The sequence below is a fragment of the Aethalodelphis obliquidens genome, unplaced genomic scaffold (genome assembly GCF_003676395.1).
Source record: "Aethalodelphis obliquidens isolate GAN/ISIS:26980383/991018 unplaced genomic scaffold, ASM367639v1 scaffold26, whole genome shotgun sequence".
NCBI classification, from domain to species: Eukaryota; Metazoa; Chordata; class Mammalia; order Artiodactyla; family Delphinidae; genus Aethalodelphis; species Aethalodelphis obliquidens.
In genome coordinates this window covers 18,971,830-18,999,487 of record NW_020837970.1, presented here as the reverse complement: position 1 = coordinate 18,999,487, position 27,658 = coordinate 18,971,830, and the positions used below count along the sequence as shown (strand labels likewise).

Below are 27,658 nucleotides of genomic sequence, written 5' to 3'. Positions count from 1 at the left end.
TCAAAATCCGTCGGGTTCATCTTACTGGGAAAATAAACGTTTCCGTGCCGCTCTATTTCGGTGTACGGATGGAGTTCCCGGAAGGGGTACAGCGCCCGGACAGGCACTATGGCCTTTGTCCAACCTCCCTCAGGGCCTCCGAACCGCGAGCGTCCCCAAGAGCCAGGACTTGGACAAAGCAAGAGGGCTCTCCGTCCTCTCCCTCGTCCATCGCCCCGCCCCTCGCCCCGCCCCTCCGGGGGGACCGCGGCGCGCCGGCGTGACGTAGCGCGCATGTCGACGTCGGCACGAGCTAATCCCGGAAGAGGCGCGGACCGGGAAAGGAGCTGTGCTCAGCAGCTCCTACACCTCTGTGTCTATGGCGCTGTGGCGCGGCTCCGCGTACGCCGGCTTCCTGGCGCTAGCGGTGGGCTGCGTTTTCCTGCTGGAGCCGCAGCTGCCGGGGTCGGCGCTGCGCTCGCTGTGGAGCTCGCTGCAGCTGGGGCCTGCGCCCGCGCCCCCAGGACCCGGCTTCCCTGAGGGTCGGTTGGCTGCTGCCTGGGACGCGCTCATCGTGCGGCCGGCCCGGCGTTGGCGCCGCGTGGCCGTAGGGTGAGTGCCTGCGGAGCCTGCCTCTCTGGACCTCTCCAGGAGGTGCGGGCGCTCCGGGCCTCCGAGGGCCGCCTTGGCGGAGGTCAGGCGGCTTGGGAGCTGGGAGGTAGAGCCGGCGCGGAAACGGGTTCCCAGAGGTCCCCGGGAGGCCCTTCGGCGCTGGTGTCCACGCTGCCTCCTTGGCGAGAAGCGTCGGACGTCTGGGACGAGCCCCGTTCGTCACTGCTGCAGGGACTCACCAGACTGCTTTTTCCTGTCGGCTGGCCCCTGCGCCCTTCTCGTCTCGGTAGGACCAGCCCCCTTCTCTCATCTCCATAGAACCAGCCTAATAGCCTCTTGCAAATCCCGCTCAGCCTGACTCCTTATAGTTCGAGCCTCCTTCATTCCAAGCCCTCCTTCTCTGGCGGCTGCTCTTTGGCAGTCAGCGATGGTTGGTCTTAGCACTTTGGCGGCACCCTCTTGCTTCTGAACTACTTGAAGGAGGGGTCGTGCCATTAGCTACCGAGTTTATTTCTTTACGCCTTGTTTCCGCTTCCTTAATGCCGTAGTCTGGAGACCACCATTCTACTGAAACTTCTCTCTCAAAGCTCACCGGAACCGAGTTGATTTTCACATTCAACTGCTTCTTTTAGCCTTCTCTGTCGACTGCTTGCAGCCTTCCAGGCGTTAAGCACACCCTTCTCCTTGAAACTCTTTTCTTCCCCTGATTTCAGTGACATTGCATATTTAGGGTTCTCCCAAATCACAGTGCCTCCTTTCTTTGTATTCCCCTCCCGCGTGTAATTATTCCCTTTACACGAATTTTAGTTCTTGTCTCAGTTCGACTTTAATATCTTGCCCTCACCACAAAAACAGGCCTTCTACTGCTCTACTAGTTCCTGTGAGTATTGGGACCAGAAAGGTTAAGGTAAAGCAGAGTTATCCTGAAGATTCAATTAAATAATCCATGTTATTTAGCATGGTGTCTGCTTTAACGAGCAGACACCTAACGTTAGCTACTATTTTTTTATATCAGCATATTTATTGTTTCTTCAGATGTATCCTCTTTTACCTTTCCTTTCAAGTTCAAGCCCTTTCACCTGCATCCTTATCAGCTCATTAATTGTCCTCCCTGGTTTTGTGAGCATTCATTCAACAAATATTTGTCAACTACGTGGTATGTGTCAGGTCTGTGCTAGGTTCTGAGGATGCAGGGATGAATGAGGCAAGGTCGCAGCCTCGTTTGTTGGAAACAAATATATTCGTTATTGTGTTATTCTGCTCCGGCTACCATAACAGGATACCACAGACTGGGTAGCTTAAACAACAGACATTTATTTTCTCACAGTGCCAGAGGCTGATAGCCCAAGAGCGAGTCCTCTCTTAAGGACCTGCAGGTGGCTGCTTTCTCGCTGTGTACTCATTAGACCTTTCCTCCATTCATGAGCACTTCTGGTGTCTCTCCTTCTTTTTAAACAGACATTAGTCCTATTGGATAATGGCCTCGTTTAACCTCAATTACCTCCTTAAATAGCTCCTACCTCCAAATACAGTCCGATCTGTGGTTAGGGCTTCAATATGAATGGGGGGCGGGGGGCGGTGAGGTGACACAATGCTGTTTGTAATGATTAAGAAAAGTGCTTTGCTGAACTCGTGGTGGGAACAAGGTAGCCTTGTGTCCCAAAGAAGAATTACTGATTCTTCCCAGGATGAGGTTTCAGGAAAAGCTCCATCTGAGAAAGTGACAATCCATTTACTTTTGCTACATCACAAATCACCCCAAAACTTAGTAGCTTAAAACAATGGTCCTTTTATTCTCATTATTCTGAGGTTTGATTGGGTTCGGCTAGGCAATTCTCATTTGGGGTTTTGTGCGGTTTCAGGCAGATGATGGCTGGGACTGGGATCATCTCAAGGGTTGATTGTTGTTGTTGGCTACAACCTCAACTGGTTTCACCTGAACACCTACAGGTGGTTTCTCTATTTAGCTTTTTCACAGCAGGGTGACTGGGTTAGGGGAGGGAATTCCCCAAGAGGACCAGGCAGAAGCATTAATGCCTTTTTGTGACCTACTCTTAGAAGCACATAGTGTTGCTTCTGTCATAGTCTCAGGTCCAAATGATTTTAAGGGGAGGGGACATAGAACACACCTGGATGGGGGGAATGTGAGCGTCACATTGTAAAAAGAACATGTGGGATGGGACATCTTGTGGCCATCTTGGAAACATATTCTGCTACAGTGACTTGCAAGGGCCAGGCCCTGGAGAAGAAATGGAATTTCTCCACAAGAAGATGGGGAAATAAGCCCACCTAGGCAGAGAGGACCAAATGTGAAAAGGTATTTGGCTTGTTTGTGAATAGCAAGTTGGCCCTGTATTTAGGGCAAGGACCTTATGGTAGAGGGATGTCAAGTGATGATGCTGAAAGGAGCCTTTTGTATCAGGGTAGGTGATGGGAAAGCCATCAAGGTTTATAAGCAAGTAAATGATGCTAAGTTCTTTGCAGAGACTAACCAGTGGAATGTGAAATTTGAGCTGTGGTTGTAACCTATTTGACTGCTTCCCGCTATTTTTGTGGGTAACAGACATCCATTGTTACCAACATTTCTCCTTACCCAGATTTTCAGCCTAAAGATGAGAATGTACAAGGAGTAGTTGGGTGCAGTACTGGTACCAGAATCTCATTTGGCAGGTGCGTGTGTGTTGTAGTTTGATCTTTTAGGAGAATATACAACACACACACACACACACACACACACACACACACACACACACATACATACATATTCACTATCTTTCACATACTCAGTCAAAGCACACAATTTAATATGACTCATAAAAAAGGAAAGTCTTGAGACTCTGACACTAGTTAAGAGTCCATAGAGCTTTTTCTTGTTTGGCAGTGGTTTTCAACAGGTGAGATTTGAGAAGAGGTTGGGTGTTGTACAGTAAATAGAGGCATCAAAAATGACAGGATCTTAATACTGGGGATCTTACAACAACCTTATGCAGGCAGATACAGAGATTGTCATCCAGCTTTCACAGGGAGTAAACTGGGGCTTGGATATACTGATTTGCCCAAGATCACACAACTGTCGAATGCCCGAGGTGTAGCCTAAACCCATTCCTGGCTCCACATTCGTGCCACGTTGTTGCCACGAAGAGATTAAGAAAAAGGAACAAGTTTGTGGTGGAAGGTAAGCATTTTGATTTCAGAGGAGGGGAAATGTACATTCCTGTGGAATTTTAGAGGAAGCTGGGCCCTCAGCTGCTGACAGCCAGAGGCTGTAGTTGAGGAGCAGGGTTGTAGACCTTGGAGACTCCAGCACTTAGGCTGAGGCCAGAGACTGGACAACATCACCTAGGAAGAGAAAGAAGGGAAGGTAAATGGCAAGGGTGGGATTCGGGGAGGCACTGCCATCTATGTAAGGGGCAGGTGGGAAGGGACCAGGGAAATAAAGGATAGGAGAGGTTTCAAGAAGATGGTCAATGGCGAGCCCACTGCCACATCTTTCTAAAGCATGTGCTCCCTCCCCTGCTTCAGAATCGGGCCCTGGTCCTAAGGTTCATTGGGTGAATGATGAACCCCTCATCCTAGCATTCATTTTCCCTTACCTGGCTTCACCCTGACCTTTGAAACCTGTCTAGCTCTTCTCCCCTGTTGAAACTCTCCTAACTGGATCAGCATTCCTATTGTGTCCAGAAACAAGATTAATCCCTTTGTCTACATCTTTGCTTGTGTATGCTCCCTGTGGGTTTCAGTATCAGATAAATCTGGGTTTGAATTTAGGCTTCTCCAGTCATGGCCTTTGGAATGTTAGTTGACCCCCAGCCTCACTTTTCTCAGCTGCAAGCAGTGATGACTACTTCCCTATCTTAGAACGTTTTGCGGATTGGTGTGGTCTGTCTGAAAATACCTGCCTTCTTTCTCTGTCCAGAGCACCATCCAGGGTGTGGCCCAAGGACCACTATTCCTGCCTCTTGAATTTCTCTTCTCTACGGTTCTGTATCTTACAGCGATTATGATTAGTTCTCCTAATATCTCAGGTAGAGTGTGAAAGCTAGAAAGAATCTTAGGAAATGATTTACAGACAGTAAAACAGAAGAGAGGTGATAAGGACCACCATCCTTGTCTTTAAGGAATTTACGATCCAGAAGAAACTGTCCCTCATTCCCACCCCACCCCCAAGTCTCTAATAATATGCCTGGCAGCCCTGGCTCCCAGCATCCTCTCTGCTAGCACAGCCACTTGTTCAGGCATTCAGCATCTGTTGCCTCACTTTATCTTCCAGTTGTTTCATCTGTGTCTGTGTTTTCTCAAAACTCACATTGTAATCTTTTATACATTTCTCATTGAGCTGTGAAATTCTGCCTAAGTGTCAAATGAGCATAATTTTGTCTTCTAGTTTTTTTACCTCCCCGCCGCCCTTTAATTTTCCCCAATAATAAAGCACCTTAGGTAATGTGCTTGTTTACGTTTTAGTATACCGTTGAAGCGCAGAGAAAGATTCTTGTTCTGGTTGAAGTATTATAAAATATAACTAGAAAGCACACCTAAAAGTACTTTGTTTACTATCTGGCACATAGTAGTGTTCAATGATTTTTTTGTTTTAAGAAGCTACCAAGTAAATTTTTTCCTCTCTAAGATTTTTTCCTTTAGTATTCATGACATGATTAGGTGGGGGATAGAAAATGTTCCTATGATAGTTACATTGTTTTAACTCAAAATTCGTTCAGTTTGGTTTTGTCTTTGCTGCAAAATGTGCTGAACATTGTTCTGTTCAGTTTTATTTTTCTGTAAGTGCAGCTTCCTCCATTCTCATCTTTAAAGAATCAAACTCTAAAGTCTCAGCACAACTAGATATGGAGGTGGTGTTTACTGAAGTCGATTTTGAAGTCGTTATTTCTAAATATGGGTATATCCCTCAGTATCTGAACTTTTGCTGTCCAGACTCAGGACCCCAATCCATTTGGACACATTTTCTAGGTAGGGCTGCTTGGTGGGAATGGGTGTCTCACGCTATCCAAACTCTCACTGTCTGAACATTGGTAGCCTACTGGAGTCTGAGAGCCAGGGATGCCTGTATTCCTGTTAAGATTCTACCCTTCAGACATCTAATGTTGCATCCAGTAGAAATAAAAGGACACTTCGTGTGAGGTGGGATTGAGACCAGTTTACAAGGTGTGTTGGTTCATTATTATGTAAGGCTGTGAAAGGATTATGTTTTAAATGTATCATTAAGAACCTTCCACGTGCATGTCAATGTGTTTTATGTGCTGTAAAGTATACTCACTTTTAGATTATGCTTTTCCAGTTGACGAGAATAATTATATGTGTGTTTGACTTTAAAAGAATAAGAACATTTGAGTATTTAAATGCAGTGTGGTAGGCAAAAACCTTTTCAGAAACTTGGGATTCATAGGGGAAGAATTAATAAAAATCTTTATGATGAGTATGCAGTCAGTTTTGCGTCATGAGGAGGGATGTGTTTCTTCCTTGCCCTTGTAAACCTTCCTTGAGTGATGTAAATAATATCTAGCCCACATGAGAACCTTTTAAAAATTGTTATTAAGTTCTAAAAGTAATGTATGCTTGTAAAAATTAGAAATATATCTGATGAAAAAAATATATCTCCTCTCCCTTACCACCATCTCATTCCTCATCTTAGAGTTGGCCACCATTAATGATTTGATCAAGAGATTTTTAAAGGAGACTGGAAGGGAAACACTGTAGTTATATATTATACACTAAAATCCAATCCATTGGACCTTCTTTATTGATGAGTTTACCTTCTGGTTTCAAAGCCACTCGGAATTAACCTGGAAGCACAGCCTTGTCACCAGAAGCTGTTTCAGTTGGTCTTCCAGCCCCACTGGCAGGGATGGCAGAGGCAGGAATAAAGGTGCCTGTGGTGGGGCAGAAGCTGCCCCAGGGATGGGGCAGGTCATCCCTGGGAAGACCTCATTTAGCTACCCAAAGTGTTTGGAACTTCTCGTTTAAGGGATGACTTTTAGCAAAGAAACACTGAAAATGTAAGCCAGAACTCTTCCATGCACACATAGGAGGGGCCATGCCAGACAGCCTTATATGTACTTTATAATTTCTGTAGCACCAACCAAGTGATGTCACACTGGCTTCTTACCAGCCTTTAAAGTTCATGGATGGGTCCGGTGAACACCTGCGAAGTGATGAGTTGTTACAGGCTGCAGGTGCACTTAAGTCTTTAAGGCACCACTCAGCTCTAAGAATTTCAACTGGGAGTATTTAGACATTTAGGTATTTAGTGTATTTTACTACCATCCTAATATATCTTTCAGGGGAAGATGGATTTTGCCCAAAACTTTTATTTTGCTTACTCTGCAGCAAGCAGTGTTCCTAAGCATTTATTAACTTAATCTTCACAACAGCTCTGAGTTAAATACTCATATTACACCATTTTATAGATGAGGAAACTGAGACAAAGAGAAATTAAAGTGACTTGCCCATGTCACACAGCCAGGGTGAATCCAGACAGTTTGGTTCTGCCACCATTTTCTCAGAAATGCTAAATTTGTGTTATCATGATACTTTGTTCTGAAATTCTGAGCACCTGTCTTCTCTCTTTGTAACTAGTGTAAAAGTTTGCCAAACTCTTGCCAAGAGTCCTGTGTTCTGATCCTAAGACATACATCCAGATAAAGTAATCCTCTTTCTGCCATATGCTATTTACTTTCCAATTCAGGTTTCAAATCCACTTCATCTGTTTTTTTGTCTGAATACAGGCCTCTGAAACATTTCCCGGTTGTTAAATGCAAAGTAGTTGCCCCAGTGCTTCTGTTTCTTTCACACTGTCTCTCTCTTCCTTCCTTCCTTCCAGAGTCAATGCATGTGTGGATGTAGTGCTGTCAGGGGTGAAGCTCTTGCAGGCACTTGGCCTGAATCCTGGGAATGGGAAAGATCACACTGAGCTGCGTTCGAGGAATGATCTAAAAGAAGCCTTCATTCACTTCATGGGGAAGGGAGCAGCTGCTGAACGCTTCTTCAGTGATAAGGAAACTTTCCATAACATCGCGCAGATTGCATCAGAGTTCCCAGGAGCCCAGGTCTGTTTGCCAGTGGTGGTGGGGAAAGACACCTTGTTTGTATGGTTTCTAAAAGCAACCAAGCAGCTTTTTCCTCCAGTTTGCCCTAAGAGGGTAATTGTTAGGAATCCAATTCTACAATGTTTTTCTCTTTTTTGAAAACTGTATCTGACCTTCCTTTAACTCTGCTGTTTCTAGTCAGTACAATTCAGCCAACGTTTATGAAGCATATTTCCTAAAATTTTGGTTCTGGGTTATCCATTAAATTGCTCTTTTTTCGTGTTATTCAAGTTTAAGGTAGGAAAGATATCTGCTCCAAACTTGTTAGGGTATTGCTTGGCTGATAACTTGCAGTAATCTTAATATGGCTGAGTCCTTCCTAAGCAAAACAAGGCCAAACCCACAGAGAAAGAGTTCTAGCCTTTGCCTGGGAACGAGGGAGCTGGGTCCTTACCTCTGCTCTGCTGGTCCAGAGCAAGTTTTCTCATCCTCAGCACTATTGACGTTTAGGGCTAGAGAATTTTTCCTTGTGGGGGTTGTCCTGCACATTGTAAGATGTTTAGCAGCATCTCTGGCCTCCACCCAGTAGATGACAGTTTCACTCCTCTTCTTCCCCAGTCGTGACAGTTAAAAATGTCTCCTGACATGGTCATATGTTTCCAGGGTCAGGGAGAGGAGGGATGCAGAATCACCCTGGTTGAGAACCACTGGTCTAGTTCGGTGGCTCTTCGACCTGAGTGTGCATCAGAATCACTCGGAGGGATATTGAAACACAGGTTCCTGGGCCACACTTCCAGAGTTCTGATTCAGTGCCTGTGGGGTGGACCTAAGAATTGACCCTTCCAGCTAGTTTCCTAGTTATGTTGATGCTGTTGTTCTGAACACCTTGTTCTGAGAACCATTGTTCTACAGGATAGAGCCTCTCAGAGATAGAACTTAGAGCTCCCCAAGCCCACCTGGTGATCATGAACAAAGCCCTGGGGCCTGCATGGTCCAGACACTTCCTCAAGGCTCACACACCTGCTGCTACACCTGCCCTCACACCTCTTACCGGCCAGTTTTGGTTGGTTGTTTAAGCATCTCTCCACCCCACCACATCTAACCCCCAAATTTTCTTACCTAAAATCTTCCTTTGGCCCATCACCCCAGTCTGGGTGTACTTCTCACAGGGGGAGCTCTTAATGCCATTTTTGATTGGTACCTTTCATAGACCATTCTTTGTGACCACTTATTTTTATAACTATTAAGATTTTAAAGTTTTTTTCCCTTTGAAGCCACCCATTTGAACATTAGAAATGGGCATGAGCATTACCCAGCTGAGTTTCTAAAGGAAACAGCAAGCTATTAAAACTTCAGTTACAATCATTTTGACAGCTGAGTTTGGTAGTGAGAGTCTGATCTTTGTTTTTTTTCCTTTCTGTCTGCGCAGCGCAGCTTGGGGGATCTCAGTGTTCCCCAACCAAATCCTAACCACTGGACCACCAGGGAACTCCTGAGATTCTTATCTTTTATGAAAGAATCTTGATAGTTCTAAAAAGATGGCAAGTCTACTGCTTAAAAGTCTTTAAGATTGTAGCATTTAAACCACCAATTTGCTTTCTATTCTAGTTTCTTCTGCCTTTTGTCTCATAATGCAAACATTTTTTTCTACAGAAATTTTATCTAGCTTTTACATCATCTAAATTATTTCTTAACGTTGTAAAACCTAAAATGTGTTATTTGTCTTCCACTAGTGTGACACTTCATTTGGTGCCTTGTCAGACTCCCTTAAACTATAAGGCAGATTGACTGATAAATAGCAGTTAATGATAACTATTACATGAAAACTCTAAAATCCACTTCATGGAATCTTAATGTTTCACCCAAGATTTTTAGTAAATTCTTCTAGCCACCATAGTAAATAAAAAATAAGGTTAACATGTTAAAAGGCCAAATTTCAGCCTGTATATCACAGTTTTAAATTTATCTAGAGTAAGCCATTACTGTCCCACCCGAAACCAGTGATCGGTCAACACAAACCTTGGTTGGGCTGAAAGTGAGGTCTAGCATCCAGAGATGAGTTACTTATTCTGTGCCTCTGCATGGGACTGGGAACTAGGAAGGTGAGGTGCTAGCGTTCCTCCCAGGCAAGGCTGTTGATGAGGTTTCTCAACTAGAGCATCCGCCGTATTTCCTACTTGTCAGGTTTCCAAAACACATGAATCCGTCCTTAGCACAATGGAATACTAGGCTTGAATTATTTGCTCTTCTGTCCTCAGCTGAGAGATGTGGTGTTTAGGAGAAAACATTGTCCTCTATTGGAGTCTGTTACCTTTAGAATTTACTCCCAGGAAAGCTCTTATGTTTCCTGATGCATCAGTGTGTTCTTCCTTTCTCAAAATCTAGCAGCAAACATTTACTGAGCACTTATTGTAAGAAGACAGTCCTTGCCCTGAAAGAGCTAGACATGTCCCCAGATGACATTAGCCCAAGTGGACAAGGGCTGTAATGGAGGTTTGTTCTGAGTATAGGGGTGGCGAGTAGCAAGGGATCTGTAATCCTGTCTGGAAGGGGGGTTGTGGAGGTGGAGGTGGCCATGGGAAAAGGGAGACAGAAGGCATTGCAGAAGAGGTGATGCTGCAGCTGATACTTGAAAAGTGATCAGGGTCTTACCAACGAATGAGAATGGGGAGGCATCCTAGTCAAAGAAAGCAGCATGTGCCAAAGGCACAGAGACAGGGAGGAAGGCAGACTTGGAGAGCTGCAGGCATGGTACGGAAGGGAGGGCAGGAGATGGAAGTAGAAAGGAAAGCAGGGGACAGATAAGGAAAGGCCTGTGTGCCTCACTTAAGAGTTGGATTTTAAAACTGATTTGGATGCACCCCAATGTTTATAGCAGCATTATTTACAATGGCCAAGATAAGGAAGCAACCTTAGTGTCCATCAGCAGATGAACAGATGAAGATGTAGTGTGTGTGTGAGTGTGAGAGAGAGAGATGGAATATTACTCAGCCATAAAAAAGAATGCAATTTTGCCATTTGCAGAAACATGAATGGACTTGGAGGGTATTATGCTAAATGAAATAAAGTCAGACAGAGAAAGACAAATACTGTATGATATCACTTACATGTGGAATCAAAAAATACAGCAAACTAGTGAATATAACAAAAAAGAAACAGACTCACAGATAAAGACAACAAACTAGTGGTTACCAGTGGGGAGAGGGAAATGGGGAAGGGGCAGTAAAGGGGTAAGGGATTAATAGGTACAAACTATTAGGTATAAAATAAGCTGCAAGGATATATTGTACAGCATGGGGAATATAGAAAATATTTTATAGTAACTGTAAATGGGGTATAACTTCCAAAAATTGTGAACCACTCTATTGTACACTTGTAATTTAAGTAATATTATATATCAACTATGCTTTGATAAAAAAAATTGAGTTGGATTTTAGTTCACTGTAGTATTTATTGATTGATTTTCAGGAGGAGACTGTCATAGTCATATACTCATTTTAGAAGGGTTACAGTGCTGAAGATGAGGTCTATCCATGCTTGTCATATTTCCTTTTGTTCCCTTATCTGTTCCGGTTGCCTGGAAGCTCAAGGCCAAATTTGATCTACAGTTAAGGCAATTATACTAATTTCCAAGTGTAGCAATATGTTTTTTCCACCTTTCCTTATAACTCATTGTCTATTAACCTATGGGGTTAATGTTTTTATTAACCTCATCTGTATGTACTTATGAAGTCACCGCAAATTTTTTTGGGAAAAAAATGGACTGTAAATTAATTCAATAAATCAAAACATTATTAAGCTTGAGTAACATAGTTAATGCTAAAATACTGTCTAATAACCTTGAACTGTCTTATAGCACTATGTAGGAGGAAATGCAGCTTTAATTGGACAGAAATTTGCAGCCAACTCAGATTTAAAGGTAAGTCAAATTCCCAGATTAAAACCTGTGTCCTTCACTAGTGTTTAAGTAATTTTAGGAGTAAGAATGAGTATCTTTCTGTTCCTTGATTCAACTTGTGCCAGACCCTGAGGCTCTTGTTAGGAATATAGTAGTGGAAGGAGAGGAGTGGTAGCTGATGCTTTCTGAGTGCTTACTGTGTGCCTGACGTTGTTTCTAGTGTTTGATGTGGATTACCTCATTTAATCCCTGCAACAACCTGTAAGGCTAGTTGGTACTCGTGCTGGTACTGCTGTTGTCTTGCTTTCCACATGAAGCTTGAGGCATAGGGAAGTTCATAGCTAATAAGAAATAAAACAAGGACTTCCCTGGTGGCACAGTGGTTAAGAATCTGCCTGCCAGTGCAGGGGACCTGGGTTCAATTCCTGGTCTGGGAAGATCCCACATGCCACGGAACAGCTAAGCCCGTGCGCCACAACTACTGAGCCCATACCCCAACTAGTGAAGCCCACACTCCTAGAGCCTGTGCTCTGCAACAAGAGAAGCCACCACGGTGAGAAGCCCGCGCACCGCAAAGAAGAGTAGCCCCCGCTCGCCACAACTGGAGAAAGCCTGTGTGCAGCAACAAAGACCCAACGCAGCCAAAAATAAATAAATTAATTTATTTTTTAAAAAAAGAAAGAGGGCTTCCCTGGCGGCGCAGTGGTTGAGAGTCCGCCTGCCGATGCAGGGGACATGGGTTCGTGCCCCCGTCTGGGAGGATCCCACATGCTGCGGAGCGGCTGGGCCTGTGAGCCATGGCCGCTGGGCCTGCGCGTCCGGAGCCTGTGCTCCGCAACGGGAGAGGCCACAACAGTGAGAGACCCGTGTACAGCAAAAAAACAAACAAACAAAAAAAACGAAAGAAAGAAAAGAAATAGAACAGTTTTAACCTAGGACCCCAGAGTCCACGTTCTTGAGTACCTTATCATGTAATGGTTAAGAGCACGTGGGCTCTGGAGTCAGTGCCTGAGGCTGGGAATTGTACAATGATGAGAGAAGACTTAATTGGCTGTTCTGTGAGCCTGGATCCAGAGTGTTGAAAAATGAACGCCACTAGATAGGGACATGTCTTCAAGTCTTAGGCCATTTGGTTTAAGTAGAATTAAAAATTACTGCTATGTTCAAAATACCATCTGAGTAAGAAGCTCTTTTGCTACAAGTGGAATAGGTCTGAGGGGGAAAGACAGCAAGGAGGTTATTGCTGCTGTCTTGCTATAAAATGATTGAGGTTTGGATATGGTAGCCAGAAGAGGAGAAGCCTATCTAAAGCCTACTCAAATGGAATCACTTGGTGCTAGACCATACATGGGGACAAAGAAGATAGGTTTAACAAAGATGATTCTAGAGTAAGTGAACTTGAGAAGTGCAGAATAGATGTGGCTACTGACGGCAGAGAAAGGAAACCATAAACAGTTCTCAGGGGCACAGAATCAGAAGCCCAGAGATGGACCCAAAAATTCAGATAAATGTTCAACAGTTTAAGGGGAAAAAATTCATATGGAGCCACACTGTACACTGAGGGATGGATGTGCTTAGATGTGGAGAGCATATTAAAGTGTGAACGTTCACATTTTAATAAGAATTAAAGTTTCATAAAATATTAGGGTGTGGGAAATTTTTTTTAAAATAGTCATTATCTTTATAGATAGTAATTAACTCCCAAACAGAGAATATTAGAAATTACAGGGCTGACCTTCAGAAGTATTACCAGCTAATGGATGGAAGAGAAGGAAAGATCAGTCATAAACTAATTAGAGAGAACCCAGGCCCTTCCCATCAGAATCCTGGGCATTTGAATGGGTCCATAAAAGGCCACTCTCTTGACCCTGAGAAGTAATTCTGGCCCTGGAAGTCCTGGGTTACATTGACCTTTCAATATTGCCCTCGTCTGGGACCAGTATTTGCTGTTGGTCTCTGGAGAAGCTGGGCCTGAGACCAGTCTGACTGGAAAGCATTCTGATTTTTAAAAAAAGAAAAAAAAAATGTCTGGCCTTGGTAGAAGATTGAGGAAAGAAAAGGGATATCTGTTACTCAGTCCTCACAACAATCTGATGAAGTTAAGGTATTATCACCGTTTTAAAGACAGGAGGTCCAGAGAGGTTAAGTAATGTAAGAGATTAAGTATTGTGCATAGGGTCACCTAGCTAGTAAATGATGGAGCCAGGATTCAAACACTAGGCTCTGCCATGACCTCACCACCTCATATTGCTCTCTCAGAGAGATTCCATTTAACTTGATGCAATGCTTCTCGACATGGACCAAGTGATCATCTGAGAACCACCGCAGATTAAGGATTAGGTATTTTCCAAAGGCAATAATAATCATTAACACTTTCATAGTTCTTACTGTATGCCAGGCACTGTCTTAAGTGCTTTACATTATATTAGCTCTTTTGATCCTCACAGTGCCCCATAACGGAAGTCTATTATTATCCCCATTTTGTAGATAGAAAAAATGAGGCATGGAGAAGTTAAAACTGTTCAAGGTCACATACCTAGGAAGGAGTAGAGCTGGGATTTGAACCCAAGTACTCTAGCTCCAGCGTCCATGCTCTTTACAACCAAGCTATGTTGTCTCAGAAATAGACCCTGGTGAATATAGTAAAGGTAAATTCAGTGCAATGGTGAAATAGAAGCCAGATTGCAGAAGAGAGCAGTGTCTTTATGGAATATATTTTGGAATTTAGCCAAGAATTAGAAGTAGATGTTGGATCTCGTCAAATGCTGCTGTGGTTTTTGTTTTTTAACTTTGGTATATGGTTATTACATTGATTTTCAAATGTTAGACTAACCATGTATCCCCAGAATAAACCTCACTTGCTTCTGATGTATTACCCTTTTTTTTGGATTCAATTTACTAAAATTTTGTTTAAAATTTTTATATCAATTTCCCTGGGGGATATTGGTCTGTATTTTTCTTGTATATCTGTCTGGTTTTAGTATCAGAGTAATACTGACCTTATAGAATGAATTGGGAAGTATTTCAATTTTTTTAAAAAAGTGTTTGTGTAGAATTGGTATCATATCCTCCTTACATGTTTGTAGAGTTCACCAGCAAAGCCCTCTAGCCCTGAAGTTTTTGATACGGGAAGGTTTTTAACAATTTCGATTTAATAGATAAAGAGAAATTCCGATTTTTTATTTCTTGAGTGAGCTTTGGTAGTTTAATCTTTCAAGAAATTTGTCCGTTTCATCTAAGTTGTTGAATTTATTGGCATAAAGTTAGTCATAATGTTCCCTTATTCCTTTAAGTTCTGTAGAATCTGTAGTGATGTTCTCTCTCTCTTTCCTGATACTGGTAATTTATGTCTTTTTCTTTTTTTCTTTTCCTTGATACGTTTGGCTATAGGTTTGTCAATTTTGATCTTTTCAATAAACAATGAACTTTCAATTCTACTGATTTTTTTTTTCTGTATTTTTCTCTTTTCTATTTCATTGGTTTCTGTTTGCTTTGAATTTAACTTTCTGGTTTATTAAGGTAGTAGCTGAGGTCACGGATTTGAGACCTTTGTTTTCTGGTACAGGGTGTTTAGTGCTATAAAATTCCCCTTAAGTACTATTTTAGCTGTATCCCACAGATTTTGATACTTTTTGTTTTTATTTTCATTCAGTTCAAATGCTTTCTGATTTCCCTTTGATTTCTTGAGATGAGGTATTTAATGGCCCATCTATGTACTACTTAGAAGTGTGTTATTTAGTTTCTAAATATTGGGAGGGTTTCCAGATATCTTTCTGTTATTGATTTCTATTTTAATTCCATTGTGATCAGAGAATATGCTTCTCTGATTCGTATTAAATTTATTGAGACTTTTTTATGACCCAGAATATAGTCTTATCTTGGTGAAGTTCAGTGTACACTTGAAAAGTACATATTTTTCTGTTTTGGAGTGGAGTGTTCTATATATAAATGTCAGTTAGGCCAAGTTGGTTGATAATGTTGTTCAAGTCTTCTATGTTCTTAATGATTTTCAGTCCACTTGATTTATCTAATACTATTGAGAGAGGGGTATTGACATCTTCAGCTATACTTATGGACTTGTCTATTTCCCTTGCAGTTCTATAACTTTTTGCTTCATGTATTTTTAAGCTGTTATTAGATGTATAACTCCTTAGAATTGTTACCTCCCTCCATGAATTGACCCTTTTATCATTACCAGGGATAAAGAAAATAATTTCATAATATTCTTTGCTGTGTAATCTATTTTGATTAAAATAGCCATTCCAGCTTTGAATCGTGTTATGATATATCTTTTTCCATCCTTCTGCTTTTAACCTATTTGTGTCTTTATATTTAAAATGTGTTTCTTGTAGGCAATATATAGTTGGGGCTTGCTTTTTAATACACTTTGACATTCTCTGTCTTTTATTTGGGGAGTTCAGACCATTTACATTTAATATGATTATTGCTATATCAGATAGGTTTAAATCTGACACCTTGCTGCTTGTTTTCTTTAGTGGTTGCTTTAGGGTTTATAATGTACATTTTTAGCTTATCACAGTCTGCTTTCAAGTGATATTATTAAACCACCAGATAGAATGTAAGAACTTTAAAATAGTATACTTCCATTTCTCCCCTCCAGTCTTTATACTATTATTGGCATATACTTTACTTCTAGATAGGCTATAAATCTCATACTATGCTGTTAATATTTTTCTTCAAACAGTTGATTATCTTTTAAAGACATTTAAATAGTAAGAAAAAGATCTTATATACTTATCCAGAGTTACCATTCCTGGCATTCTTCATTCCTTTGTTTAGATCAATATTTCCATCTGGTATCATTTTCCTTCTGCCTAAAGGATTTCCTATTTCCTGTAGTGCAGATCTGCTGGTGATTAATTCTTTCAGATTTTGTATATCTGGAAACTCTTTTAGGCTAAATTGCAGCAGGATCTGTAGGGCTTACTCAGTTTTTTTCTGTTTCTTAGGGATCACTGTCCTTTGTTGCCCAGTGCCCAAATGTTTTGAAAACCATTATTTCATAAATTTTATCTGTTTTGTTGTTGTTTCAGGCAGGAGGGTAAATCTGGCCCTTGTTACCTCATCTTGGAAGCTGAAGTTCTAGCCAAGAATTAGAGAAAAGAAATAAAATTATAGGGGCAAGACTTTTCAGAATTGGCAAATAGCGAGCATGTGTCGAGAGGGAAATGTATTTTCACCCAGAAGCTGGGATTTCTTAGATGCATGAAAATGCCTCTGTACAAACAAGCAGTTAATTAGCAAGTAAAAATGCTTTTGGAAGCTTCTGGATGGGACATATCAAATCTGAAATGGTTACAATCATCTTTGAGGACTTTCCTTCGAATCCTGGTCCAGGCCCTCATGGTTCAGGGGCTTTGAGTCTGTTAACCTGGTCATGAGTGGGGCCAGAGCTGGCATGGCAGAAACAGCAGCAGGTGTGAAATGGCTTCTAGAAGGAAAAGCCAGGAAGAGGCCCAGGTTGGAGTTGAAGAAAAGGTTTTTAAAAAGTTGCAGAGCACCTCCCCCCATACTTTCAGAATCGAGGTGCTCTTTAATTTTTCTATTTGGAAGGCTATCTTGTTCACAAAGCAGCTAAGTATAGTAGGGAGCCTGATCCCACAAATTAGGTCCCCTGGTTGATTATTGTGGTCCTTTTCTATACTGTGTAAATTCAAACAGTTGTTTTCATCTGGCAGTTTTGAGCAGACAGCATCCTGTATCTATTTGCCTACACAGGATGTGAGTCAGTTAAGAAAAGAGAGAAAGTGAGGTACAGTGTGTCTTAGTCTGCTCAGGCTGCCCTGATGACAAAATGCCATAGACCGGGTTGCTTAAACAACAGAAATTTATTTTCTCACAGTTCTGGAGGCTGGAAAACCCAAGATCCCAGTTCCAGCAGGGTTTGGTTTCTGATGAGAGCTCTCTTTCTGGCTTGCAGACAGCCACCTACTTGTGTGTCCTCACATGGCCTTTCTTTAACAGGTGTGGTGAATAGAGATCTCTCTCTCTCTCTCTCCCTTTTCTTATAAGGCCACCAATCCTGTTGAATTAGGAACCCACCCATATGACCTCATTTACTTCCTGAAAACCCTATCCAGATATCATCACATTGGCCATTAGACTTCGACATGGGAATTGGGATGGGGGTGGGGAGGCCACAAACATTCAGTCCCTAACAGGGTGCATGGGATTCAGCAGCAGCCTAGGTACCTGTGTAACGTGTGTGACGTGGGTCTTTTATCAGCCTCTCATTTCTGGGTACATTGTGTCTATACCCCCCAGGCCCTGGTAGTAGCCCCTCTAGTCTGTACCTCCAAACCAAAAGCTTTCAAAATTGGATTTGGAATCCAGCGTTTTGTTGAAATGAATAGAAGTGCTGGATGTACCTTAATGAACAGATTCCGTGGGACAAGGGGCAGATCTCCTGATAGATTTCGTATTGCTTGTCTCCAGGTTCTTCTTTGTGGTCCGGTTGGTCCAAAGCTGCATGAACTTCTTGATGACAATGTATTTGTTCCACCAGAGTCACTGCAGGAAGTGGATGAGTTCCACCTCATTTTAGAGTATCAGGCAGGTAAGAGGAAATGAGTAAGTACTGGTGTAAACCTGGCTAGAGGGCTGTGTGTTGTCAGATGGGGGTATCACTGTGCTAGAAATTCATCTTTGTAAATTGGCAGGATCCTGTTCTTGCCTTACCAAAAGCTTCCTGGCCCCTGGTTCTGCTCAGTTGGTACTGACCATTGTCTCAAGGGAGAGTGATGTAGAGTGTTACAGCACTGAAGAAAATTCCCAGGTCTGCAAATGTAATTGATCTGAACCCAAGAGACATCAGGCTGTAGGAAAGCAAGCATCTTGAATAAAAATGAAAATGTGTTAAACGCATATATATAAAGTTTTTCTTTATTACTAAGAAGAAAGAAGGGCAGGTAGAATCTGCTGAGCTCTGTGCTGGGTTCTGTCCTAGGCCTTTCTGGCCAGCTGTTCCAAGCTGCTTAGGGTAATACCAGGCCTCTGGCAAAGTTCCTTTGAAGCATTTTATTTTCCCTTGGGTGTGTAAGTGGAAGTGTTTTGTATACAACAACACCTATTATTTCCCATTACATAATGTTCCAATGTTTATAACTCCAAATCCACCCCATCCCACCCTACCTCCCCCCAGTAGATTTTATGTGTTATACAGACTACAGATCTGATTTCTGAGAGAATCCTAAATACCTGAACGTATTCTAATTTTGTTTATTTGATCCCGTGTATTTTCCCTGCTCAGAACTCAGACTCTTGAATTTCTGATTCAACACATTATTAATTCACGTTAAAGATTCAAGCATCTAAACAGACTAATTGGTACCTTAAAGCAGTACTTGCTTAATATGCATCAGTGAACTGCTTCCAAGTCAGACGATTAAGAGAACCTCACCTACTAGAGTAATTGACTTTAATATAAGATAGAAAATATAGTGTATCTTAAAAATTATGCCTTCCGCCAAGTACAAAAAAAAATAATTGTGTCTTGTTTCTGGTTCTCTTTGGGGTGCTTACTAGAATGAGGGAGTTAGGAAGGGCAGGGTCAGAAAATTAAAGACAAGATGTTGGAGTGGGCAGTTCCCATTTGCACAGTTTTTGAGTTTCTCTCAGTGGGAAATCAGAATGATGGCTCTTACTGCCTGAAGGTAGTGGTATGGAGTGAGCTGCTCAAATGAAAGGCGTGAGCAAGTCTGTTGACTGGAAGGATCTAGAAGAGCTGAAGATATGCCTTTGAGGCGCTGCTGCTGCTGCCAGTTCCAGATTCATCTCACATCCGCTCTGTTGGCGCTCACATCATGAACTTGGGACCTTTCTGGTCCCTGCGCCTGTCATTTTCCCTGATGACTACAGAGTAGAGAGACTAGTTTCTTCACCAAGACTTTGCTGTTGTATTTGACAGCTGTGCCTTGTATGTGGTTCAGAAGACAGCACAGCTTATCTTGAAAGGAGATTGTCTCCATCCTTGGGTTTACAAGCTTCCCATTTCAGTTTTTCTTTTCTATGCCTTATTTCTTAGTACAAAGCAGTGGCCTTCCACTCAACTTTATGTAAAGTTACATTTTCATTGGCCCCTGGAGGAAACCTAGTCTAGCAGCCCTCAGGTCAGCTCTCTTAACAGAAATCCATCCCCTGCTTCTCTCTAAATGAATAAATTCCCAGAGGGGATTTGTCAACTTCTTTTTCCTTCTCTCCTACCAGACCTTTCCAGAGAAGCTTATTTTCAGGCTTTGGGCTGGGGATCCAGTGAGTCACTGCATAGGTTTTGCTGACTTACTGACTGAAGGGCATGATCATAAGTTGAGAGAAGGGATCACTTAAGGGAATAAATTCAAAGCTTAGTGAGAAAAGAGGGGCGTTGAATATTATTACGGGCTCACCCTGTCTGCGTTTCAATCATTTTGCTTTTCGGGCCACTCCATCAGTCAGTCCTGCGTCCTGTGGAAACTGCCAGTGAACAGCTCTCCACATCCCTCCTTGTCTTTGCCTTGCGGAAATCTGTTTATTTTTGCCTGTCTCACTTTTTCCCTGAGCAGATTAATTTGTTTTGAATGCCATGTGGCTCTTCTCTCCTAGGTTAAGTTAGATAGTGCTTATTCACAGTTTCACTCTGAGTGGCAGTTCCAGGTCTCTACTCGTGGAGAACACTCATGTTGTGTGTTTTTCCCATTGTACAGTGTCTTGTTAGTTGGGGAAGTATTCGTTTAGAATTCATACCCGCATCTTTTGTGTCATGGACATTGGAGTCATCGTTCTGTTCTCTTCCTCGTGTGTTCTTTTGCTGATTCAGTCATGTGGCTATATGCTGGGTGCAATATGAAGCAGTAGAAATATGATAGAAGAAGACACAGGCCCTACCCTCAGTCCACATTTCCCTACAGGAGGTGGAGTCTTGAATAAATGATTGCACAGTTATGTGCCAAGTCCTATAATAAGGCCCAGTGGTGGCCCAGGGAAGGAGGTACTGTAATCGAGTCTGCTTGGAGGTGGCAGAGTTCGGAAAGGCTTCCTAGGGGAGGCCGTCCCTGCGTTGGGTCTTCAGAAATGAAGCAGAGTTGGAATGCTGCTGTCAGCCGTGTGGATCACCACTGGGTATTTTCTTTAGACAAATAATAAGGCATGGGCCAGGAGTTAAGAAAGGAACGTGGTGTTTTAACAAGTATAACCATTGCATCAGGTTTTAGGAAATAGGTGATGTTTTCTTTCCTGTTATACAAATGACCCACATGTGAAATGTTTTCAGAGGAATGGATTCGGTAAAAGTGAACTCAGAGCAAAGGAAGGATAGGTTTTCCCCGCCTTGACACCCGCTCTAGAGTAAGCCCCTCCCCTCCCCCCACGCACACTCTGCAGGGAGGCGGGGCTGCTGCTGTTGGCAGAGGAAGCAGGAAGCAGGGCCCTGACCCTGGGGGGGCACATCAGCTGGCAGCATGAGGAGACCCTCTGCTGGGGTGGCTGCCGTGGGGAAAAACTTTCTGAAGGAATAGCCAGTAAATGATAAAACCAATGAAAGACTAGGCTTCAGCATATGGGCTTTGATTTTGTAAATGGGACCGGTCCTTTGCGTGGAGGGAGAGCTGTGTAACCCTAGGTCATAAATCCTTGCCCCCCAGTCTCGGGCGGTGCGCCAGGCTGGGGATGACTGCTCCTCCTGGTGCTCGGGGGACATGGCCTCCAAGGCACCGCCTCAGGCTGAGTTTTGAGATTTTCAGGACTTCAAGGAGAGGAATGTGGGATGCGCGTGGGATGGCACCGAGTGAACTTGGAGAGGCCTCTCCGCCCCCCACTGCCCCCCCTCCCCTAGGACTCGGGCACTGGCGCCCTCCCCTCAAGTGCTTGGCAGCTGGGGGTTCTCAGCTGGTAGTTCCCCACCTGACAGCACATCCCGGTCTCCAGGGGTGGGGCCCTGCCCCCTGCACATTAAAAACTAGGTTCCGCTGGAGATGCTTCCTCCTGGCCGCGGTGCTGAGAGGCACCCCTGTAGCTGCACACAGATTCCCAGCTCCTACCCCTCCCAAGACCCCACCGGGGAGGGTCTGGCCTCCCTCTGCTTGAATCAGATTAGGGAACGCTGAGTGGGCACTCTGTGCAGGGGACTGTGACTGGGCTGTGGGAATCAGAGACATACAGTGTTGAGGGGGGGATGGGGCACAAACCTGCGAAAAGTGAAGTAATGATACAAGTTTGAATACTAGTTAACATAGTAGAAGAGAGGACTCAAAGCAAAGTGATGAATCACCAAACCACGTAAAGGAGAATCTCTGGATCCTCAAAGCAGTGAGAGTACACCTCAGGCTGGAGCAGTTGGCAACCCTTTCAGGAGGTAGTAACACTTGAACTTAGTCTTTTATTCATTATTCCAAAGCAGCTCGCTCACGGGAGGCTAGAGCAGCCAGATACTCTTAGCTTCTGGATCCAGTGCCCAGGAACCACCAGTGGGCGGCAGGGAGGAGGAGGTACAGTCATTCCAGCCTCCTTAGGTCCCAGCTAAATGACAGGTGCTGGGGCGTTACTGTGAGGTGGAAGGTGCTTTGGGAAAGGCAGCATGTCCTACGTTCGGAGACCCGCATGGTGCCCACTGTGCACCAGTGTTTGGAAGTTGTGCTCTGCGACTGGGAGGGACACGGGCATCCTGTGTTTGGACAGGAGAGCTTCCCTGGGACTCGAGGGGAGCTACTTGCCAGCTCCTTGACAAAGGCACACAGCACCCGTGCTGTGTTTCTGTGTTTTTGTGGGGCTGGGGTTGGGGTTTTGGGTTTGTTTCTTTCTGACCACCATCTTCCTGGCTGTGGCACCATGCTTCCCTTAGGCCATGGCAGCCGGGGTCCACTCAGCCAGAGGCCAGCCTGCCCAGAGCCAAGGCTCCAGTGAGGCCCCCGCCAGCCCCCGCACAGCTAGGAGACTTAAAGCCTCTTCCTTTTCTTCCCATTGTGTTGACTGGGCTTTTCTAGGGGAGGAGTGGGGCCAGTTAAAAGCTCCCCATGCCAACCGATTCATCTTCTCCCACGACCTCTCCAACGGGGCCATGAATATGCTGGAGGTGTTTGTGTCTAGCCTGGAGGAGTTTCAGCCAGACCTGGTGGTCCTCTCTGGATTGCACATGATGGAGGGACAAAGCAAGGAGTTCCAGAGGAAGAGACTCTTGGAGGTAATAGCACTGTTATGGGATTTCACAGATCGCAGCTAGCGTTTTCCTTCAGATCCCTGCCTCTCTCAGCCCCTGCAGCTTGCGCTGCCTTGCCCTGGGTCCTGGCCTCCCGGGACGTGTCGTGGCAGCCGAGAAGCCTGTCTGCCACTCCAGCGAGGCTCCTCATGGGGTTCTCTCAGGCACGGGCAGCATCTTGAGTAGGACAGATCAGAACATCGTCTTGCCTGAGCCTCTGCTTCCTGTGCTAAGCTGAACGTGGCTGCAGACTGCAGTGTCTGTAGTTTGTGTCCTTCGTGTTTTCTGTATCATCTCATTCACATCAGCTGTGCTGCAGATTCACACAGCAGTTGAAGCTGACTGCTCAGTTTAGGTCCCCAGGAAGAGGCTGGCTGCGTGAACGTTTAGGGGCGGTTCCTTGTGCTCTCTGAGTCCTTAACCCCAGTGCCTCTCTGCAGAGCCTGGTTTTCCCTGTTGGGAAAAGCCTCCCTTGTCCACAGTGTCTGTGGCCGCCCACGTGGCCGGGAGCTTTCATGAGGATGCACTGTCACTCGGGACCTGTTCCTTCCCTCTTGCCTGACTTCCTTCTGTTTCTGATGGCAGTGCTCTCCTCTCGTCTCTGCAGGTCATGACCGCCATTTCTGACATCCCCACGGGTATTCCAGTTCACCTGGAGCTGGCCAGCATGACCAACAGGGAGCTCATGAGCAGCATTGTGCATCAGGTAACCCACGGGCAGCACGGGGGGTCACTGAGGTGTGGGTGTTGTCTCACTCAGACCTGGGTCCGTGAGATCCAAGTCCAGGAGCCAGGACTGTGCTGGAACAGGATCTCCTACTAGATTAGGAATATGGCGGTGTTACTGATGGGCTCTTGGGGCATGTTTCTCCTTCTGGAATGGGGAAGTTAGAAGTGAATGCCTTTTGCAGCAGAACTCAAAGGAGAAAACTGAAAGCCCAACTTGGGTGCTTTCAGTTGAACTTCAAGAAGTTCAGAGAAAGGAAGTTTGGGGGGGCGCTTCACTCCCTCACCGTCAGGCCCTGAGGTGTTCAGCCTTTCAGCAGTAGCAATGATCAGATAAATCCAAGAGTGCGGTGCTTAAGAGCACAGACTTTGGAAACCGGGTTGGAATGCCAGCTTTGCCACTCACTAGCTTTGTGAACTTAGGCAGGTTAGTTAACCTTTCATTTATTGTTATTTAACCTCTTTAATGGGTAATATATTCATGTGGTTCAAAACTCAAAAAATATTAAAATATATTCATGAAGTCTCGCTTCCTCCTGCCCCCTGTATCCACTGTTAGTAACCTCTTTACTAGTTTCACCTGCTCCCTCCAGAGGTATTGTGTACGTATATAAGTAAATATGGGAATATAGCCTTATTTTTTCATCCTTTTTACCCCCAAAGATAGCATAGCATACTGCATACACTGTTGTACACTTTGCTTTTTTTCACTGGATGCGTTTTGGAGCTCTCCTCTTTGTCATCACTTGGTTAGAAGAAGCGTGTGGTACATCCAGTGTCTTTAACTCCAACCAAAGCTGGGCATTTGGCTGTCTGCCCTTTGCTGTCCCATACAGCGCTTCAGCAAGTAACTTTGTACATGAGTTTATTTTGCCCGTGAGCAGGTACATGTGTATGATAAGTCCTCAGAAGTAGAACTGCTAGATTGGGGCACAAAAAGCATTTGTAAGTTTGATATTGCAGAATTCTCGTCCATGAGCACTGTACCAGTTTACTTCCACTAGAATTCTCTACAAGTGCTTGTTTCCTCATATCCTTGCCACTGGAATGTGATTAAGAACATGCTTTCTTACCAATCTGACAGGTAAAAAGTGGTATTTCAGAATAATTTTTTTTAATAGACTACTTTTAGGGCAGTGTTAGGTTCACAGCACAGGTGAGCAGAATGTAGAGCCCATGTAGCCCCTGCCCTCCACACCCAGAGCCTCCCCCATCACCATCCCCTGCCCCAGAGTGGGGCGTTTGCAACAGTCAGTGAGCCTACATTCACATGTCAACATCACGCAAAGTCCATCGTTTACATTAGGGTTCACTCCTGGTGTTTTTCAGTATCTTTTTTTTTTTTTTTCTTTTTTACTTTTTGGCCACAACTTGCGGCATGTGGGGTCTTAGGTTCCCTGACCAGGGATCGAACCTGCACCCCCTGCAGTGGAAACGCGGAGTCTTAACCGCTGGACTGCCAGGGAAGTCCCATTCGGTATAATTTTTATTCTCATATTTCTCTTTTTGAGGTTATTTTTTCACTTCTTTAAAAAGCCATTTTTATTTCATTTTCTGTGTAACTGTCTACTTAACCTTTCTAAGCCTCGGTCCCCTTATCTGTAAGATGGAGGCCATCCCTCCTGCCCTCAGAGCATTACAGTAAGAAGTGAATGAAATAGAGCCAGTAGCTCAGTGTGTAACAGAACATGCAGTAAACGGAAGTGGTGTTACATTAGCAAAGGGACAGGCCCTTGATTTTTTTTTTTTTTTTTGCCACACCGTGCCAGCTTGCAGGATCTTAGTTCCCCAACCAGGGATTGAACCCACGCCCTCGGCAGTGAAAGTGCGGGGTCCTAAACACTGGACCGCCAGGGGATTCCCAGGCCCTTGATTTTTAAAAAAATATATGCGCGTGCAGACACACCCCTGCATACCCACAGGGCTCATCTCTCTTGCACAAACATTCACCTTATTCAGGTCCCTGGCTCTAAGGAAGGAAGTGCTAAGTAAGAAAGATAGCAAGGTGGACATAGTGGTACCCCTCAAGATAGAAAACCATGGCTCTTGTTTGGTGCCCTTCACACACAGTGTTATTACTAAATTCAGTCTTCCTAACCCACACCTGCCTAGAAAGCTTAGATCAGACGTGAAGCCACTCTCCTTGCTTCTTGGTGTTGTGTGCGAGGAACCCTTACAACCCTGCCTGTGGGCTTCTCCACCGTACTGGTGTGACACCTGCTGACATTCAGGAACTGAGAGTCAGGCCCCGTCGGTGGTGAGAGCCTCTGCTGTGTGTGCAGAGGCAGAAACTGGGCACCGTGGAAAGCAGTACAGAGCGTACCCCTCTGCCTTTGTATTCCAGCATATAAACAGAAGACTGGCTCTAATACAGAGTTACTGCAACTTTCCAGTTGACCGCAAGTGATGATGAGCGTGGAGATAGAGGTGTAATAGCCAAAATAGGGACCTTGATCTGTCACTTCCCCCCACAGACTTCAGGAGCAGGGAGTCTTGTGGTAAAGAAGAAAGATGCCGGCCCTGCCTGCCTTCCCTGACGTTAGTCGTCGGCTGTGTCCTAGGATACTTGGGAGCTAGATGTCCATCAGAAAAAGACCCGCATTTTGTTTTTGTTAGCAGGTCTTTTCTGCCGTGACTTCCCTTGGGCTGAATGAACAGGAGCTGTTATTTCTCAGCCAGTCGGCATCTGGACCTCACTCTTCCCTCTCTTCCTGGACCGGTGTTCCTGATGTGGGCGTGGTCAGCGACATCCTCTTTTGGATCTTGAAGGAACATGGGAAGAGTGAAAGCAGAGCCTCAGACCTCACCAGGATCCACTTCCACACGCTGGCCTACCACATCCTGGCAACTGTGGACGGACACTGGGCCAACCAGCTGGCGGCTGTGGCTGCAGGAGCTCGCGTGGCCGGGACACAGGCCTGCGCGACAGAAACCATAGACACCCGCCGAGTGTCTCTGAAGGCGCCCCGTGAGTTCATGACCTCCCGTTCGGCGGATGGCTCCAGGGTCATGTTAAACCCAAACGAGCCAGTGGTCGAATGGCACAGGGAGGGAGTGTCCTTCCACTTCACACCAGTGTTGGTGTGTAAAGATCCTGTTCGAACTGTGGGCCTCGGAGATGCCATTTCAGCCGAAGGACTCTTCTATTCAGAAGTACACCCTCACTAGTAGGAAGATTGTTGTGGGTCATTTTTCTGAAGGAGGAAAACTAGCCAACCTAAGAATGACAGGAATTAAGTGGTTTGGGAAACAGGATTGAGAGTGTCAAAACCGTTTCTAGATCTAGTTGGAAGACAGCCAAAGAAACAACAGCAGATTAAACTGTACCAGATACATTCCAGCCAGTTGACGATTACACAGAAACATTTCAGGTTTTAATCAAAATTCAGCTATTTACTAACAAGACTGGATTTTTCTTCTTGTTTTTTGTTGGTTTTTTTTTTATGTTGTGTGTTACAGGGGTGAAAACTTGATTCCCAGATCCCCTCTTCACGTGTTTTAGGCCTGACTTCTTTACCCTCGAGAGCATGTCGGTTTGGAAAAAGCACTCCTCCTTGCCAACCTCGGGAGTGCGTGCTCCCTCACCCGCTCCCATGTCTCTGGTAAAGTGCAGTGTGAGTTCTCGCGTTCTCTCAGCTCAGCGCTCATGGCAGGATCATGATTTCCATTCAGTGTTCTAATGAAAAAATTTAATGAGCACACCTTCTCAGTCTTCTCTCAAACTTAGGACAGAGCCACAAGTAAGGACAAAACAGGCCCTCCTATGCGTCAGAGACACAGCAGAGGCTGGGAGCCTCATGGTTCCCTTGAGGGAGCCGGTCACTCTGCAGCTGAGGAGGCTGCCTGGCCTGCAGGGTGGGGCTGTGAGCTGAAGGGCTGCGCCTTCCTGCCCTGGCTCCTTAACTGTAGGCTGGCTGGTCAGAGGCTCCTGTGCCTGGGCCCAACCTCATCGCCCAGCTCTGGACGTGCTTTCTGCAGTAGAAGACTGATCCATGTTCTTTCTGATCCTTGAAGGCATCTTACAACTGGAATATGCTTCTGGGTGTATAACAGATCATGTGTGTTTTACATTGACACATCACATCCATTAAAGAGTTTGACCTCATAAGGGTCCCAGGATCATGAATAAGTTTGTCATGTTATGTATTTATTTTTTATAAATCAAGGAGACTTCAGCGTGCTTTTAAATATTAAAAACAATTTACGTTTCAGGAA

At 44.5% G+C, this 27,658-nt stretch overlaps 1 protein-coding gene across 3 annotated transcripts; it reads left to right on the top strand.

Annotated features, from left to right (window-relative positions):
• Nucleotides 1–303: 303 nt before the first annotated feature.
• ADPGK (ADP dependent glucokinase) lies at nt 304–27,658 on the top strand. Of its 3 annotated transcripts, none has more exons than XM_027123541.1 (7): nt 304–591; nt 7,427–7,652; nt 11,488–11,550; nt 17,986–18,106; nt 22,506–22,702; nt 23,325–23,423; nt 26,060–27,658. In XM_027123541.1, the coding sequence occupies exons 1-7, from the start codon at nt 359–361 to the stop codon at nt 26,609–26,611; spliced, it is 1,491 nt and encodes a 496-aa protein (XP_026979342.1). In that variant the 5' UTR covers nt 304–358; the 3' UTR covers nt 26,612–27,658. The 3 variants fall into 3 exon arrangements, with proteins under 3 accessions (XP_026979342.1, XP_026979343.1, XP_026979345.1); XM_027123542.1 differs by having other exon boundaries at nt 305–591; nt 26,063–27,658; XM_027123544.1 differs by lacking the exon at nt 304–591 and adding an exon at nt 718–877.

Excerpts from the sequence above, each read along its gene's own strand:
- ADPGK (XM_027123541.1), top strand. The coding sequence starts at position 359 with ATGGCGCTGTGGCGCGGCTCCGCGTACGCCGGCTTCCTGGCGCTAGCG. Across the intron at positions 11,551-17,985 it reads CAGCCAACTCAGATTTAAAG|GTTCTTCTTTGTGGTCCGGT; the intron begins GTAAGTCAAATT and ends GCTTGTCTCCAG. Across the intron at positions 23,424-26,059 it reads TGAGCAGCATTGTGCATCAG|CAGGTCTTTTCTGCCGTGAC; the intron begins GTAACCCACGGG and ends TGTTTTTGTTAG.